Source organism: Schistocerca nitens, chromosome 5 (assembly GCF_023898315.1).
Source record: "Schistocerca nitens isolate TAMUIC-IGC-003100 chromosome 5, iqSchNite1.1, whole genome shotgun sequence".
In the NCBI taxonomy this organism is placed as follows: domain Eukaryota; kingdom Metazoa; phylum Arthropoda; class Insecta; order Orthoptera; family Acrididae; genus Schistocerca; species Schistocerca nitens.
The window spans coordinates 447,061,595-447,081,249 of NC_064618.1; the positions used below are offsets into that span (position 1 = coordinate 447,061,595).

Consider the following 19,655-nt stretch of genomic DNA (forward strand, 5'->3'; position numbering starts at 1 on the left):
GGTGAGCGATGACTGATCTACAGACCAGGTGCGCAGTGGACAGTACAGGGAGCTGTACCACCCAGAGCAGCTGATATCCGGCAAGGAGGACGCAGCCAACAACTACGCCCGCGGCCACTACACAGTGGGCGCCGAGTTGATCGACGCCGTGATGGACCGCGTGCGCAAACTCTCGGAGCGCTGCGACGGGCTGCAGGGTTACATCGTGTCGCATTCGCTGGGCGGCGGCACCGGCTCTGGCTTCACGTCGTTGCTCATGCAGCGGCTCGCCGACTCCTTCCGCAAGAAGACCAAGCTCGAATTCGTCGTCTACCCAGCCCCGCAGGTAAATGCGCATCGTGTGACACCAGTCTCGCGCCTCTGTATCACCATTAGGTACACGGAGATTCCCTAGAGTTCCGGAGAAATTTGGACACAGAGATATGCGCGCAACAGGGTTTTCCGGAAATTTGAGGCCACCAGTTTTGTCAGGGAATTTGGGTACCGATTGCTTGGGGTGCCGAAAGGCCTTCCTCAGGCTGGAAGTGTCCGCAAATCTCCATTTTAAAACATTCATGCTCTTATCTTTCCAGGCACAGACAGTATATAAGGGGCTTCACAAGTTCAATATTTATTAATTATTATATATTATCAGTTCTTCAATATAGTGAAACCACCATTACACCATCAAAAGTTATGCCAGTATTTTCATTTGGAAACACGATTTCAAGAAACCAAGATTTCAAAGAGCCATTAAGCTTTTGTTGTTATTTTATTAACTACTGCTGTCAAATAACAATAACGAACATAGGTTATATGAATACTTGAGAAAAAAGCACGACATACTCCACTTTACTTTGCTCACTGATATTGGATGTCTCCGGATGCCACGTGAGAGAACTGAGAAAGAAAACACAGTAATTAGAGAGGAAATTACATTTGAAAAATGGTTAAAAGTAACTGAAATTTCTCAACAGAAAAGTCATTTGTATTGTGTCTACCTGTGTAACGAGGTGGATGAACACTAGAATACACCAAAAACTATAATACACCAAAAACTATACTTGTCAATGACAAAGGTCTTTTTAGGCACTTGTGGGTTTTATTGTTGTTCTGAAGAAGGTGTAGTTATCTACGCCGAAACCTAGGTGCTTTTTTCGCAATCGAGGCGGGTTTTTAGTTTTTTAATATATTAACTAACGATCGCTGACACACTGTGATGTTGAAGGTTCTTAGGTTCTTATTAATTTTTAAAAACACCCGAAGCAACGTAGACGACACTGAGACAAGTAATTGAATATGAGACACATGGGGTCGCAAATGTCGGGAAATGTCCGAAACGTGGATGACAAATATTGAACATGTGACGTCACCAGACGACGTACCTCGCAGGTGTAGCGGTTGGGCTTGTTGACAGTACTGTCGCTGGTAAGGGACTGTGCTACACGTCGCTCCGATAGGCTACTCTGTTTTCGTAAATGTAAAATGTTTCATCGTAGTGTCCTGTTACCACTAACGCAAGCACTATCGTGTCACATTTGATAATACAAGAATGAAAACAGAGTAACCTAAAGGACTGACGCGTGGCACTGCCATCAAGCGGCGGGGGGTAGGATCGGCGAGCCCAACCGCTGCACGTGCAGTGAGGCACATCGTCTAGTGACGTCACATATTCAACATTTGTTATCAACTTTTGGGGTGTTTCCCGACATTTGCTGCCCCATGTGTCTTATATTAAATTATTTGTCTCGGCGTCATCTACTTCGCTTCGTGTGTTTTTAAACGTTAATAAGAACCTCCCTGTAGAATGATTAAAATATAAATGTATTTCCACAAAATAAATAACAACCGCCTTCCGTTACAAAAGTGATTTTATTTCAATGCACTATGCATTTCAAGCCCTCCGAGCTCATCTTCAGATGCTCTGACAGCCTACATCAATTTTTTTCAGATTTAAGTTAAGTCTGATCTGTCTCCAGCATCGGATACCTTGTTTTGAAGCACAATATGAATCAACATCTTTATGTACATGTACGTACTTCCCATTCCACAGCACGTTTGTTACTACAAGTCAAAACACTGCAGCCGCAAGTCAAAACAAGATTTGTGGTTACAACTGTGTTGTAGAATGGAAAATGTATATATGTACATAAACATCGCTTATTTAAATTGTGATTCAAAACAATGTATCCAATACTGGACCAGACCAGAATTAGCCTAATTCTGAAAAAAAAATGTAGACTGTCAAAGCACCTGAGGATAAGCCCCCAGGGCCCTAAATGGATCGTGCATTGAAATACACTCACTATTGTGACTGAAGGCGGTCGTTATTTATTTTATAAAAGTAGTACAATCCACTGTTCTGTCACCAGTAGAAATATCTGTACTTATACCTGTTACACCCTGTGTACACGGATATGAATTTTTATCAGCATATAACTAAACTTTGCTACAGGAGAATGTCCAAATTTCTTAACGATTTGTTATAATTTTTTAGTGTAGCTTGCTCTTTTCAGATACCAATTAATGTATGAATACTAGTAATGTTCGAAGAGGAAGCAGTTTCCCGCAACTGCAGTGTGGGATATCGTCATGATTTAATCCTACATACTAAAACCGTGTTCAATATTTAAAATGAAACCAAAATGAAATTTAAAAAATTCATTCTGCGGAATTAGGTTTTGTTTTGTTTGAAATACACACATCAAAAAAAGTTTTGCATCACCTCGGTTCCGAGAGTTCCGAATCTATACAGAAGATTGGAACAGAGATGAAATAAACATCATGCTCATTAGAACCACACATTGCATGTTGTACCACCATACAGCGAGACCTTCAGAGGTGGTGGTCCAGATTGCTGTACACACCGATACCTCTAATACCCAGTAGCACGTCCTCTTGCATTGATCCTTGCCTGTATTCGCCGTGGCATACTATCCACAAGTTCGTCAAGGCACTGTTGGTCCATATTGTCCCACTCCTCAACGGCGATTCAGAGTAGATTCCTCAGAGTTGTCGGTGGCTCACGTCGTCCATAAACAGCCGTTTTCAGTCTATCCCAGGCATGTTCGATAGGGTTCATGCAGCCTATTGCCCACAGTTTGGTTCGTAACATGACGTCCTGTGGCTGCATGAAACGCATTATTCAACATGGTGACGTTGCTGTCAGGGTTCCTCCGAGCTATAATCCGTAGGTAGCGGTCATCCACTGCAGTAGTAGCCCTTGGGAGGCTTGAGCGTGGCATGTCATCGACAGTTCCTGTCTCTCTGTATCACCTCCATGTCCGAACAACATCGCTTTGGTTCACTCCGAGACGCCTGGACACTTCCCTTGTTGAGAGGCCTTCCTGGCACAAAGTAACAGTGCGGACGCGATCGAACCGCGGTATTGACCGTCTAGACATGGTTGAACTACAGACAACACGAGCCGTATTCCATCTCTGTGTTGGAAGACTGGAACTGATCGGCTATCGGACCCCTTCTGTCTAATACTCTAATAGGTGCCGCTCATGCAGGGTTGTTTACATCTTTGCGCGGGTTAAGTGACATCTCTGAACAGTCAAAGAAACTGTGTCTGTGATACAATATCCACAGTCAACGTCTATCTTCAGGAGTTCTGGGAACCGAGGTGATGCAAAACTTTTTTTGATGTGTGTATATAGTACAAAGACACAGAGGATACGTATATTCTATTTCAAGCATATTTTGAGGCTAAAAAACAACGCATTCTGCTTGTGTATAAAGTAGAAAATATGGATTATTATTCGAACAATTTGCTTTTTCGCTTTGTCTATCATGGTAGACAAGAGTGCAGTTTCAGAAGGCGAAGGAGGGGACAAGGTAAATCCTTCAGGACGTGAGCTGGTTGTGTCTGCAAATCGCTGGTGTCCACAACTCCAGACACCAGTTCCCTTACGGTTTGTTGTAGCAAGGATAAAACTACAAGATGCACTTCAACAGCAAAATCGCAATCGTAGGGTACCTTCTGTTTATATTTTGCAATATTTATTCATACACTGCTGTGCATTAAATTTGTAACACCATAAGAATATACACCCCCCCACATGAACCATGGACCTTGCCGTTGGTGGGGAGGCTTGCATGTCTCAGCGATACAGATGGCCGTACCGTAGGTGCAACCACAACGGAGGGGTATCTGTTGAGAGGCCAGACAAACGTATGGTTCCTGAAGAGGGGCAGGGGAAACTACAGCCGTAATTTTTCCCGAGGGCATGCAGCTTTACTGTATGGTTAAATGATGATGGCGTCCTCTTGGGTAAAATATTCCGGAGGTAAAATAGTCCCCCATTCGGATCTCTGGGCGGGGACTACTCAAGAGGACGTTGTTATCAGGAGAAAGAAAACTGGCGTTCTACGGATCGGAGCGTGGAATGTCAGATCCCTTAATTGAGCAGATAGGTTAGAAAATTTAAAAAGCGAAATGGATAGGTTAAAGTTAGATATAGTGGGAATTAGTGAAGTTCGATGGCAGGAGGAACAAGACTTTTGGTCAGGTGAATACAGGGTTATAAATACAAAATCGAATAGAGGTAATGCAGGAGTAGGTATAATAATGAATAAAAAAATAGGCATGCGGGTAAGCTACTACAAACAACATAGTGAACGCATTATTGTGACCAAGATAGACACGAAGCCCACACCTACTACAGTAGTACAAGTTTATATGCCAACTAGCTCTGCAGATGATGAAGAAATTGATGAAATGTATGAGGAGATAAAAGAAATTATTCAGATAGTGAAGGGAGACGAAAATTTAATAGTCATGGGTGACTGGAATTCGAGTGTAGGAAAAGGGAGAGAAGGAAACATAGTAGGTGAACATGGATTGGGGCTAAGAAATAAAAGAGGAAGCCGTCTGGTAGAATTTTGCACAGAGCATAACTTAATCGTAGCTAACACTTGGTTCAAGAATCATAAAAGAAGGTTGTATACATGGAAGAATCCCGGAGATACTAAAAGGTATCAGATAGATTATATAATGGTAAGACAGAGATTTAGGAACCAGGTTTTAAATTGTAAGACATTTCCAGGGGCAGATGTGGACTCTGTCCCCAATCTATTGGTTATGAACTGCAGATTAAAATTGAAGAAACTGCAAAAAGGTGGGAATTAGGGAGATGGAACCTGGATAAGCTGACTAAGCCAGAGGTTGTACAGAGTTTCAGGGAGAGCATAAGGGTACAATTGACAGTAGTGGGGGAAAGAAGTACAGTAGAAGAAGAATGGGTAGCTCTGAGGGATGAAGTAGTGAAGGCAGCAGAGGATCAAGTAGGTAAAAAGACGAGAGCTAGTAGAAATCCTTGGGTAACAGGAGAGATATTGAATTTAATTGATGAAATGGGAAAATATAAAAATGCAGTAAATGAAGCAGGCAAAAAGGAATACAAACGTCTCAAAAATGAGATCGACAGGAAGTGCAAAATGGCTAAGCAGGGTTGGCTAGAGGACAAATGTAAGGATGTAGAGGCTTATCTCACTAGGGGTAAGGTAGATACTGCCTACAGGAAAATTAAAGAGACCTTTGGAGAAAAGAGATCCACTTGTATGAATATCAAGAGCTCAGATGGAAACCCAGTTCTAACCAAAGAAGGGAAAGCAGAAAGATGGAAGGAGTATATAGAGGGCCTATACAGGGGCGATGTACTTGAGGACAATATTATAGAAATGGAAGAGAATGTAAATGAAGATGAAATGGGAGATGCGATACTACGTGAAGAGTTTGACAGAGCATTGAAAGACCTGAGCTGAAACAAGGCCCCGGGAGTAGACAACATTCCATTAGAACTACTGACGGCCTTGGGTAGAGCCAGTCCTGACAAAACTCTACCATCTGGTGAGCAAGATGTATGAGACAGGTGAAATACGCTCAGACTTCAAAAAGAATATAATAATTCCAATCCCAAAGAAAGCAGGTGTTGGAAGATATGAAAATTACCGAACTATCAGTTTAATAAGTCACGGCTGCAAAATACTAACGCGAATTCTTTACAGACAAATGGAAAAACTGGTAAAAGCAAACCTTGGGGAAGATCAGTTTGGATTCCGTAGAAATATTGGAACACGTGAGGCAATACTGACCTTACGACTTATCTTAGAAGAAAGATTAAGGAAAGGCAAACCTACATTTCTAGCATTTGTAGACTTAGAGAAAGCTTTCGACAATGTTGACTGGAATACTCTCTTCCAAATTCTAAAGGTGGCAGGGGTAAAATACAGGGAGCGAAAGGCTATTTACAATTTGTACAGAAACCAGATGGCAGTTATAAGAGTCGAGGGGCATGAAAGGGAAGCAGTGGTTGGGAAGGGAGTGAGACAGGGTTGTAGCCTCTCCCCGATGTTATTCAATCTGTATATTGAGCAAGCAGTAAAGGAAACAAAAGAAAAATTTGGAGTAGGTATTAAAATCCATGTAGAAGAAATAAAAACTTTGAGGTTCGCCGATGACATTGTAATTCTGTCAGAGACAGCAAAGGATTTGGAAGAGCATTTGAACGGAATGGACATTGTCTTGAAAGGAGGATATAAGATGAACATCAACAAAAGCAAAATGAGGATCATGGAATGTAGTTGAATTAAGTCAGGTGATGCTGAGGGAATTAGATTAGGAAATAAGACACTTAAAGTAGTAAAGGAGGTTTGCTATTTGGGGAGCAAAATAACTGATGATGGCCGAAGTACAGAGGATATAAAATGTAGACTGGCAATGGCAAGGAAAGCGTGTCTGAAGAAGAGAAATTTGTTAACATCGAGTATAGATTTAAGTGTCAGGAAGTCGTTTCTGAAAGTATTTGTATGGAGTGTAGCCATGTATGGAAGTGAAACATGGACGATAAATAGTTTGGACAGGAAGAGAATAGAAGCTTTCTAAATGTGGTGCTACAGAAGAATGCTGAAGATTAGATGGGTAGATCACATAACTAATGAGGAGGTATTGAATAGAATTGGGGAGAAGAGGAGTTTGTGGCACAACTTGACGAGAAGAAGGGATCGGTTGGTAGGACATGTTCTGAGGAATCAAGGGATCACAAATTTAGCATTGGAGGGCAGCGTGGAGGGTAAAAATCGTAGAGGGAGACCAGGAGATGAATACACTAAGCAGATTCAGAAGGCTGTAGGTTGCAGTAGGTATTGGGAGATGAAGAAACTTGCACAGGATAGGGTAGCATGGAGAGCTGCATCTAACCAGTCTCAGGACAGAAGACCACAACAACAACAACAACAACAACAACAACAACAAGAATATACAAGTGGGGGGGGGGGGGAATAAAAGTGGCCCAAATGAGTGAACACAATTGGATGTGAATGTATACATATAACCACACCCTGTGACGTGCACACCACTTGTCCTCCTGCCATGTGACCCACATCGGTTCAGAGCGTAGTGCAGGCTGTGTCAGTGTGGATGGAGCAGCGCAAAGGGGACGATGGTACTCACAGTGAAGCAGAGTGTGTTCATTGCAGAAAGTTATGTGCCAACAAAGTCATAGAAATACTGTGGTCAGTAGTTTGCTGAGAAGTTTAATGGTGTCAAAGTGCCAGCAGATATTGCTATGAAATGCTTAGTCCGAAAATGGCTTCAGGCAGAACCTGTTTTGAACAAATTAAAAAAAAAAACATTACAAAACGTGCACAAACACCAGAAAATGTGCACCAGAAAATGTGCACTAGAAAATGCTTCAGAGTCCTATTAAATCAATCTGACACCTGTCACAAGACACCGACATATCCTGTTGATCATGCAGACGGATACTTCATGTGGACCTGCAGATGCATCCCTACCGAGTGTCTGTTGTTCATGCACTAAACCCAGCAGACGATCCTCAGTGCCTTCATTTTTGTGAGTGGCTGTTCACTGAGCTAACTGAATGGTTTGGACATGGATGTGTTCTTTATGTCTGATGAATCATAGTTTCACCTGAGTGTTTCTGTCAACTCACAGAATCACAGGTTCTGGACGGCAGAGAATCCACAGAACTGCTGCGAAACACCATTTCATGATCAGAAGGTTGGGGTTTGGTGTGAAGTGTCTGCAAGCTACATTACTAGTCTGATCTTCTTTCATCATATGCTGACCTTGACATGTTGTAGTGCCAACATTTTGAAACCATTTTTGGCGGCATTAACGGAGGAGGAAAAGACCTACAGATACTTCCAATCGGTTGGAGCAACTGCCCGTATAGCTGACCGAACCCTGGAGCACATTTACACAATATTCACATCTGACAGATTTATTAGCAGAGGCCAGGCTGGTCGCAGCTCTACCTGTCCACCCAGTTCACTTGATCCATCAGTGTGTGATAACTTTGTGTGGAAAGCCCTCAAATCTAAGGTGTATTACAACAATCCTCATGGTCTTCAAGAATTGTAGCAGAACATTTTGGATGAGACTGCAGCAATTAAAGGAGTCCACCTTCGATCCGTCTTCAGGAATATGCAGACCAGGGCCAAAAATTGCCAAGAGATGAATGGTGGTAACTTTCAACATCTGCTATAGTCAGGTTGGTATTGAATTTCCTTTCCTCTGCTGTATTTCTTTGCATCATGGAACTCTGTTCTCCAGGCCACTTCTATTTGCCCCACCCTTTGTTCATTATAACACAAAGAATATGTTATGAAATTTCTAGGGGATCTGACTAGACATTGAGTCAAATTCAACTTGGATGGCGTACACTTATGCCATTCACTGCTGCTTCAACTTTATGCCATGGTTCATCAGTTGCAATGACTGGCGAATAGAGGCATATGCTTCTCTCAACAATTGATGACCAAGTGTCTTCTGTAGGTGAGATATCTGAAGAACACCCTGGCCAGTGCAACAGTAGAATAATCTCCATACCAGGGTAGATCAGGACAGCATAGGGAACATGGCTTCTTGTGGAAAGATAATGCATGGAGACCTCAAAGGCAGAGCCACTGGTTTAAATGCATCGATAAATGTAATGGTTGCTGTCTTGATTACCAACTATGTGAACCAGCAGTGATAGTGTTGTAAGTTCAATGGTATGTCATACTATCACCCCAGATGGTGGGACGTCATTACAACGAAGAATGAAATCTGGCAACGTTCGTTTTCCTTGGAGCCTCCACATGATGATACTTCCATTGTAAAGCTACACACAGAACTGGGCGCCTGAGAAGATGACGAGGTGCCAGTCATATGTACAGGGTTGTCATTAGGTGCCTCACTGCCAGCATGCCTCTCTCTGCTGCTGCACAGAGGGAAGCAGCGACAATGGTCGCTGTGCTGACAGTCCATGGTGCTGTAGATGTCGTGGTACTATCCACAAGGATGTTCGTATTGTTGTAGGTAATGGGACCATTGATATCCTGGATGGCATTTATAACATTTCTCTAACTACTCATAATAATGGAGTTGATTATAGTTACGCTTTATCTGCTGCAGTCCTGGTCTTGAGAACATTAAGGTCACTGTAACACAACTACTGGAGAGTTGATTAAGTTTAATCTTGTACTGGTTTTATTCATTTTTATTATACTTTCAAAACAATATAAAAATATTATTACAAAGGCAAAAAATACTTACAATACAAAAGGAGCAGCTACATGCTCACTGCTCAAAAACTAAAACCAGACTGACTCCCTATGCCAATATGGCAGTCACTATTTATAATTTCTTAACAATCCGTGGCATTGTTTAAAATAATTTTTTGATTAATTAACCATTAAAATTTACATATAAATACTGAAAATACATATATAAATGTATGTCTGCTCGGAACAGTAAGTACACTATGATATTAGTACATGTCTGTTATTTCATTCGAGAACAAACTCTCAAATAAGGAGTTACAATAATACATTTATATTTTTTATTAATTACTGGAGACTCCCTTCACGGGAATTTTTTCCTTCATTTACAGAGCTTCTACACTTCGAACTGAAATAGATTAAACAGTTATTTTCTCAGTTATAAGTTTTTCTAGATGAGTTACATATTTTTTTTACATGTGCGATCCTGAATTAGACTGGGAAATATTCATTTTAAATAGGCCTTAATGGGCTGTTACATTTCACATTATATAGGGTGTCCCACAACTGTTGCAACAAACTTTGAGGGGTTGTAGAGGGTGTTGTGAGTACAATTAGAAGATAAGAACCAGTGTCCAGATATCCAATGAAGCCACAGAGCATCGAAGTTATAGGCACTGACACCAGCCATTAGGCTACCTCTTCAGCAGATCACATCGATTTGTAAGCTGGTGGGTCATAAGCAGAGTGCCTCGCAATGTTGTTTGTCATTCAGTGATTGCGCAATTTATCTTTCTCCTACATATTAACAACAATGGAGATTTTAGAGAGTTCCAGGAGAAAAACAATCTGCAGATGGAAACCTGTATCCAAAACCATCATCCACTGAGGCAACAGAGAATAGTAGACATGACCTTTCTATGCAACAATTAGCTCCATCTTCTCCACTGGAGATAGTGGCAATCAGTAATTAACCAACATTGGGAGACATGCCGCTTCTGATCCATCAGTGTACAAAGTCACATTTGCTGCCGTAGGAGTGGCCTAGTGGCAGACTCCAATGCCTATAATGTTGACGCACTGTAGCGTCATTGGATGGCATTTCTACACACGTGTACCTAGCCTCAATTCGTTCCTCAAGACATCCTCTATAGCCCCTCGAAATCTGTCGTAACATTTCTGATACACCCATTATATGGCCCTCCTGAATCCATAGAATCCCTATTTGCATTTGTATGCCGACCAAATGCTAGCAGTAGTATCACAAAACAATTAACCACAGTCTCCACAGGCCACGATCATGGCGCTGTTGAATCCTGACACATGCTATTACTCCTTTCTCCTTTTTACACAGGGCATAACATGACATTCTCTCAAACAACAACATTCATTTGTGATTTCTGAATGAAATACTCACTGCATATAGTACGTTTGTGACATTACTTCTACATAGTTCTTGCCATTGTGATGAAATGCCAATCATTTGCATATCCAAGAATGTAGTACTATGTCTACTGCTAATTCTGGCATTTGTTGCACACCGCCTTCATGTTGTTGCCAGCAGAGTACATTAAGTTACGCATTGCATGTACATTAGGGTTAGAGACATGTCACATACTGACTAAATATTCTTGAGCTATTAACCGAATGACAGCCTTCAGAATACTTTTCTACAATTTTCTTAATCGTCTGCCTTAGGGGCAGTGCTGTACTTCCAAGATCTTGGCAAAGATCTTGGCAGGAATCATTGACTCCCATTCTTCCATGACTGGTAAGCCCTCTGGACTGTTCCTTCAGATGTTATCGTTTTCCAGTTCCAGTGGATTTTCTTTTTGGCTATTTTCACTGATGGACATCTGAAATATACGGAGATAGTTACATTAGTATGCAGGAAAGAACAATATTATTCCACCAGCAGGCCTGACCACCTATTGGCATTGTGCTGCTGCAGCCTGGTGCACAGATTGCAGATTAATAACTTCTACAGTTCTCCCGGACACTGATTGTCCAAATCAGTGTCAATGTAGAATTTGTAGCATGGAAAGGTATAATGGTTTCAGTTATTAATATGCGTCAAAGAAGTTGTTCCTGGATGTAATTGGACTGAGTCAATAATAATTGCAATTATGGGCTATGGTGCATGGTTCAGAAGCAAAGGTTATCAGTATTCAGACCTGCTGCTGCACTGAGAAAAATACAGCAAGGAATCCTACTACGAACCTATGGAGCCCCTAGGACCACATCTACACACGCACTAACTATAATAAGGGGCATATGTCCCCTGGACTGATAAATAAGAAAAAGCCATCTTATTTGCTGAAGAAAGAACAGTACAAAAATATATGTTACATTCTTGAGGAACCACAAACAAATTGTTAGCAATTAAGAATTTAATATTCACAGAATGGCAGCAGAGATGGAATTCCTCCGGCACAGGATGTAATCAAAAATGCTTCAGGTAACACATTTTGAGCCAAGCAGAGGAGTGGTTCACTACCTTTCTGAACATGGGTCATATCCTAAATATCTGAATGGAATTGGTAAGAAGGCAATGACCACCTGTAAGTGTGGAAAAATCGGCTCCCTGTGTCATGCCCTATTGGGGTTTCTCCCTAGTAGAAGGCAAGGTCTGTTAGGCAGACTTTAAGAGTAAAAATGTTTATAACATACAGCAGAAGAAAACTTTGACACCTTAAATCTTATACCTGATCGTGTCTCAGAATAAAACAGGTCATACCTACAGCCAGCAAACACCACAGCAGGGATGAGAAATGTCTGTTGATGACACCAGCGAATGAGAATGAAGCTCCATGCCTCTATGATCACTTAAACCTGTAACAGAAGCGGTAATGGAAGTAGTTGCAAGCATATCTAAGAAGTATGAGAAGAATCATCCTAAGGTAAGTGATGCACTCCAAGCCATCGCCATGTTATCTGGAGGCAGTAGTATATTGCCATGGGGTCCATCTGGTAAGAAACATACAGAGAAATTAGATACATTTTGACAGTTGTAAATTGTGTGTGTCCATGTCATAATACAGAGAAGAGAAACACTGAAGGTACATATGACAAAATGCTGCTTAACTGTTCTCTAAGAGCTAATGATCTTAACATCATCATAAGTAGTCATATTAGTAGTATTGGCTGTTAGTGTCAGTATTAGTAACATAAGATGCAGTAACAGTAACTGCTGTAGAAAATCAAGGTGGTGGTAGTAGTAAAAGAGCCTTTTTATATTTGGAATAATTGCATTTTTTATTATTGCAGTATTAGCATTATATGCTGTTGTAATAGCACAACCTGAATTGTGTGCTGTTGCAATAGTACAACCAGCATTTGTTGATAAAGGTAACTGTAAAACTAATCAAAATAGACTAAAATAACAAAAAACTATAGATCAAACAATGGAAAAACCAGGATGGACTGTAACAGTATAAGGATGGAGTGTAACAACATGGATCTTTTTATGTGACAATAAAGGAACAACCAACTGATAGTAGAAAAGGTACCATAGGTAAACTACACATAGAGCAGTATACAAGTAATCAACAAAATGTTAGAGCAATAGTAGAAAAAGAAATAAAGACATGGAAAAATTGTATGATAGACACTGCAAACTGAGTTAAGTATTCAGAACAGAAAAAAAGAATTGCACTGCCCAAAAAATAAAGTGAAGAGCCCAGAAGACATTGTCAAATGTCATCTTCACTTCATACACATACACACCATCAGCTTGAATGTAAATGATTGGAGCCGCAGTTCTCTGTGACAGGTAAACGGCTACCAGAATACAGTACTGTTTTTCATGTTTTGTGTTGTTTCCATGCCTTTTAGAGTATTCAGGATGTTTCATAAAAACACCAACAAGCTTCAGGGACAGATCCCTCACACCAAAAAAAAGAAAAAAATGTCTATCAAACAATGGAAAATCCAGGATGGAATGTAAATTGTTAGAAAAAAAGTCTAGTAAATATAGGCTCTAAAATGCATACCTCAAGAGCTATGAGCACTTGTTCATCTTTGATGCTATGAAACAGATCTCTTCTACTGCAAGGACTTTGCTTTCCATATTTTTGGAGGAGGTAGTATGGACAAAACCAAGAAAAAAATATCCAGTAAACATGTCATCTACAATGCATACTCTAAGAGCTATGAAAACAGATCTTTTCTACTGAACAAATGCTCATAGCTCTTAATGTATGCATTTTAGAGCCTGGGTTTACTAGATATTTTTTTATTGTTTTGGTGTAAGGAACATGCCCCTAAAGCTTATCAGTATTCTTTTGGGACACCTTGTATAACATCCTCAGTCTTGAACATAGATACTGTGAATGAGAAGTTTATATGGTAGTTAGTGTGTTGTTGGGTTAAAGAAGACTAAAATACTAAATTTAAAAAACTATTGTCATTCTCTATAATACTGAGACATGCAGCATACATGCTACATCAGGACTCAAATATGCTTTTTATCCTAAAAATAAAAAGTTTTCAGGGAGTCCTATAACATATCATATTTAGAAACTGACAAATGAAGGTAATATATTTATTTGAGTAGGCTACCAGTAAACCTTACTTGACTATCTTATCTGAAAACTTATTTATAGCATTTAATACCTCTGATTCAGTTACTGGATAAAGGAATATTGTCATGTCATTCATGTGGATTTTTACCTAGCTATTGGAATTGCATTTAGTTTTAATTAAATTTATGGCTATATTTGTGAAATGTTTGTTAAATATGTTGGCAATCTGAAGTGGGTCCTTAACAGTTTTACCCTCACTTTTAATGACAAAGCTGATATCTTTTCTTTTGTGTCTACCTATATTTTTACTTATTACCTCCCAAGTTGACTTCATTTTGTTGTTACCTTTCTCAATATATTAATCATTATCAAGCTTCTTAGGTGCAATTATTACTTTCTTGTACAGGCTTGTATAACATTTCACATGTGCTTTCAGTGCTACATTCTTCCTGGCTGATTTATTTAACTTTCTGAGAGTGTCTGATGACTTTATAATTACCTGTGTAACCCATGTTTTGGTTTTACGTTTAGTTTTGACTCTTTTTATAGGAAAGGCAACATCGAAGCAGTGTTTGTAGCTTTCAAGGAATGAGTCAAACTTTGTGTTGACATCACCACTTGATTCACTACCCCAGTTGTTATTTTCCAGAATGTAATTAAAAATTCTTATGCTGTCATCATTTATAAATCTCCTTTCTCTGTAATTGTTATTGATAACAGGGTCCTTGTAAGATGTGACACTTAAACTCGATTTGATACCCTTTGATCTGAGAAACCAGTGTCAATTACTTCAGTGTTATATTCACACTTGTCCTTGTTTATAAATAATAGTTTCAGACATATTTCTGCATCTGGTAACTTCAATTACAGTTGCCATCATATTATGACACAAAAACAGATTGCACAGTTGCTATTGTTTACTACAATCATTCTTAAAGTTAACGTTAAAATCACCAAGAACAATTACATTATGTTTAAGTTCATTCAGTAGTTCGTCAAGGTTTTCCAAAAAAAATGGCAAAGTTGCCCAATGGTGATCGGTATAAACACACAATAGTAATTTTTAATTTGGTTAGCTCACTTATACTGTATTCAAAATCTTTTTCTCCGCATTTTAGTGTACATTTTATTTCTTTTGATTCTACCCCTGACCTAACATAAATACATGTCCCATCCCCTTTATGGTTGATTCTACAAAATTTGCTAATCATTTCAAAATTTGGAATAACTATGCTAGACGCTTGCATTTCTTTTACCCAGTGCTCACTTATGCATAGTATGTTAATGTCTTTTAGATAGTCAGTTAATAGAACTTCTATTTCAGCTAATTTACTTTCTAGTCCCTGCACTTTTTGGTATACAACTGTTAAAGTTTCATGTAGTGGATTTGCTGCACTATTTACCTTTTGTACTTTCTTGTTGTTGACACTGTAAAGATTCAGCCTTTTCTTCCTCTTCGAATTGCGAAGATCCCATAGAAAATAGTCACTACGCACAGCAGCTCTTCTTATCCTGAGGCTCTTCCTTTGAGATGTCTGCAGAGCAGCTGATGAATTTCCGGATCTAGTAGAATGGTTCTTGGCTATTGGTGTGGTTGCAGTCCTAGTTACAAATGAGCATGAGGCATTAAGTGTGTCGAATGTGCTGACAGCTTCATCCTTGGAGGTTTCAGGTGCACATGAGTTTACACTAGGTTTGCAGGCTTTCTCATCTGAAGAAATTGTTTCCTCTTCAACTCTGCTGGATGTTCCTGACATTTCTGATGGTACCCCATATTCTACCACTCCTTCCGATACTGGTAACGTTATGTTAGGTATCTCTCTCATCTTAGACGTTTCCTTGCAAATTTCCATTTGCTCAGTTACTGCTATGGCGAGGATACCAGGCAGTTTGTGTTGATCATTGAGATTATTGATTGTTTTCATAATTTGAGCACAGACATACAGTTGTCCTGCTCTGTTTAGGAGATCTCCACTGTTTATGAAATGTTGTTTTCTGAAATCTAGCTGGACAAATGTTGAATTTGGGTAGCACTTTGTTATTTTCTGAAGCAGTCTGTTAGTTTTTTTTTATTTCTTCATTAACATGAGATTTCTTAAAAAAATCATATGGAATGCTGGTTACCATCACATGTACATTTTTGAACTTTTCAAGCATCTCTCTTAGCATTCGTCTTGCTGATAATACATCATTGCAGCGGGCATCTACTCCGCCCCCTAGGATTAGAACACAATCGTTTTTCTTTATCTTGATACTCAGATTTTTGCAGTTATTGACGATCTATTTCAGTGGAGCATCAGGTTTTATTACATTAGTAACACTGCATCCTGAGTTATATAGGGTTTCTGCCAGTCTTTTTCCGAGACTGTCAGCAAGTATATATACAGTAAAAGCATTATTTGTTGTGTTCAAGTCTTCCAAAGTTTTGCAGTCTATTATACAATCTTCTTTCTTTTCACAGTCGCTATGTATTGTATTATTAACAGATTTTAACGTTTTGAGCACATTATGGGCTGAGTTGTACATTATTTTGTCATATAAGGTAATGATATACAAGCTATATATAATAAAACACACACAATTTATCGTTGAATTACATAATGCTGAAGAACCTGCTTCAATCAAAAGAAATATATCACAAGTCTCCTGTAATACTTGTATGGGTAAATTACAATCTAGAATGTCCACTTTATAATTGATCAACCTGATTATTTATTTATGCGAATTTTATGCTGCATGAATTCTCTAATTGAGTAAAAACTATTTTTTAATAAATATTCTATAAGGAATGCTTTAAATTTACATAGTTCCTTTATGCTTTTGATTTCTTTTGGCAATTTATTGTATATCTTGACACCTCGGTAAAACATAGTGATTTGGGTTTTAGTTTTATTCATTCTGTCTAGGTGCAAGCAGTTACTGTTTCTGGTTTGGTGATCATGTATGCAGCTGTTTGCTAAGTATTGCTCAATATTTTTGTGCATAAAAACTGTAGTTTGCAAGATATATTCACTTGGGATAGTCAGAATACCCCACTTTTTAAATAGCTCACTGCAGTGTGCTGTTTTGTGACTCTTGCTCATAATTCTGATAGCTCGTTTTTCCAATCTGAACACATATTTCATATTTTGGGCATCTGCACCCCAGAATGTTATGCCGTAACTTATTATAGAATGGATGTGTGCAGAGTATGTCATTCTCTGGCATGAACTATTGCACACAGTGACTAATATTCGTAAGGCATAGCATGCTGTGCTAATTTTCTTCCCAAGCATCCTAATATGTTCATCCCATTTTAATTGTTGATCAATATACATACCCAAAAATTTTGTGCTGGCTACATACTCTACAGTTTCATTTTGAACTTTAAGTTTTGTCATATTCAGTTTTTTCTTTATAGAGAAGTTTATGTTATTAGTCTTCTTCACATTAAGGGCTACTTTGTTGTTATTTGACCAGTTGTGAACTTCCTTAAGTGCCTTTTCAGCTTTTACATTTAACATTTCTGGTGTCCTGTCTGTAACTACTATATTACTGTCATCAGCAAACAACACTGTTTCTCCTTGTGTTACCCACTGTGGGAAGTCATTAATATAAATAAGAAATAGTATTGGGCCGAACACACTCCCTTGAGGTACTCCAATGTTCAAATATTCTTCATCTGAAAGATGTTTCACTAAATAATTTGAGCTACTTGAAATTTGAGATATCTCCACCCTGTGTACTCTGTCTGTAAGGTTAGATCTAAACCATTTATTTACAACCCCCCTGATTCCGAGTGCTTCGAGTTTACCTAGTAGTATTTCATGGTCAACTGTATCAAATGCTTTGCTGAGATCTAGGAAAATGCCTGTTACTTGTTCTCCTTTATCTAGGGCTTCTAGAACTACTCTTGTAAATTTTTCTATAGCTGCTTCTGTTCCCTTTCCAGTCCTGAAACCAAACTGTTCTTTGCATAGGAGTTGGTATTTATTTAAGTAGTCCATAAGTCTGTTTTTCATAATAGTTTCCATTATTTTTGAAAAAGAAGACAGCAATGAAATTGGTCTGTAATTCTCTATATTTTCTGTATCACCTTTTTTGTGTGTGGAAAGAATTTTTTCATGCTTTAGATAGTTAGGGAAGCAACCTGGTGAGAACGACTCATTTATAATGCCTGCTAAGGGTTCTTTTATGCTGCTAATGCAGTCTTTTAGTATACATATTGGAACTTCATCTAAACCTGTGGATGATTTACTCTTGAATTTATGTGCAATGCTACTGATTTCATCTCCATTAGTGGGTAGTAGTAGCATTGTGTGAGATACATAGTACTTTGCCATTGTGTGTTGTTTTTTAGGAAGCTTTTCTTGCAGTTTTATTGCTATATTACTAAAGTAGTTGTTTATAAAGTTTGCCAGGCCCTTAGAATTATCTATTAAACTACCTTTATTTCTAATTTTTATGTCCATCTGCTTTGATTTTGAGTTACCAGTTTCTTGTTTTACTATATTCCAAATGGCTCTGCTTTTATTGTTTGTGTTCTGTATGGTCTTTTCATTTTGGATTCTCTTTGCTTCCTGCAACAATTTTCTGTATGTCCTCTTGTACCTAAGAAAAAACTGTAAGGAGGCTGGGTCATTCTTATCATTTTTGATAGATCTCAGATATTTGAGTGTTTCAGAGGATATTCTGATACCTTTTGTTACCCAAGTCTTCCTACTAGATCCCCCAACAGAAAGTACTACTTTAGGAAATGTTTCCTCAAATTTTAACTTGAATATATTCATGAATTTGTTGAACTTTTCATTTACATGTGTTCCTGAATATACTTCTGACCATATCTGGCCAGTCATCTGTGTTGCAAATTCACACCTTTTTGATTTACAAAAAACCCTTCTGTAGCTAAGCACTTTTGCTTGTAACTTTGTAGATATTTTAAGTTTTGCACTTTGACCAAAGTGGTCTGATATCCCAAGGTTTTTAACAGTTACTTCACAGCATTTATGGTTAATATCTGTTAGAATATAGCCGGCCGGAGTGGCCGTGCGGTTCTAGGCGCTACAGTCTGGAACCGAGCGACCGCTACAGTCACAGGTTCGAATCCTGCCTCGGGCGTGGATGTGTGTGATGTCCTTAGGTTAGTTAGGTTTAAGTAGTTCTAAGTTCTAGGTGACTGATGACCTCAGAAGTTAAGTCGCATAGTGCTCAGAGCCATTTGTTAGAATATGGTCAATTATTGAAGATGAGTGTTTGGTTACTCTTGTGGCATTTGTTATCCGTTGTGAGATACCATAACTGTACAAGATATTCAAGAACCTCATGCTGACTTCACCCATTTTCAGCATATTGATATTTAAATCTCCACAAATAATAATATGTACTTTAGGATTACATATTTTGTCCAACACTTGTATTAATTAGTGAAAAAGGTTTCGACATCACCATTAGGAGACCTATATAAACACAGTGTATACAATTTTTAAGGGTATTTTGTTTTTTTAACTCTACTACTGAAAGTTTAAAATGTTTATCTTCACTCAAAGAAATCATATCACTCCTAACTATGAATTGTAGTCCTTTTTCCACATAAATACATGAGCCCCCACCCCTATTTAATGTTCTGCTATAATAACATGCTAATTCATAAGAAGGTAAAACTAT

General features: G+C 38.9%; 1 protein-coding gene across 1 annotated transcript in view; it reads left to right on the forward strand.

The window, feature by feature from the left end:
• LOC126260259 (tubulin alpha-4 chain-like) overlaps window positions 1–19,655 on the forward strand; it is a 235,578-nt gene that overhangs the window by 25,033 nt on the left and 190,890 nt on the right. Inside the window, exon 2 of the mRNA XM_049957589.1 lies at window positions 24–325. Within this exon, the coding sequence (XP_049813546.1) occupies window positions 24–325 (302 nt within the window). The remainder of the gene's footprint in view (window positions 1–23; window positions 326–19,655) is intronic.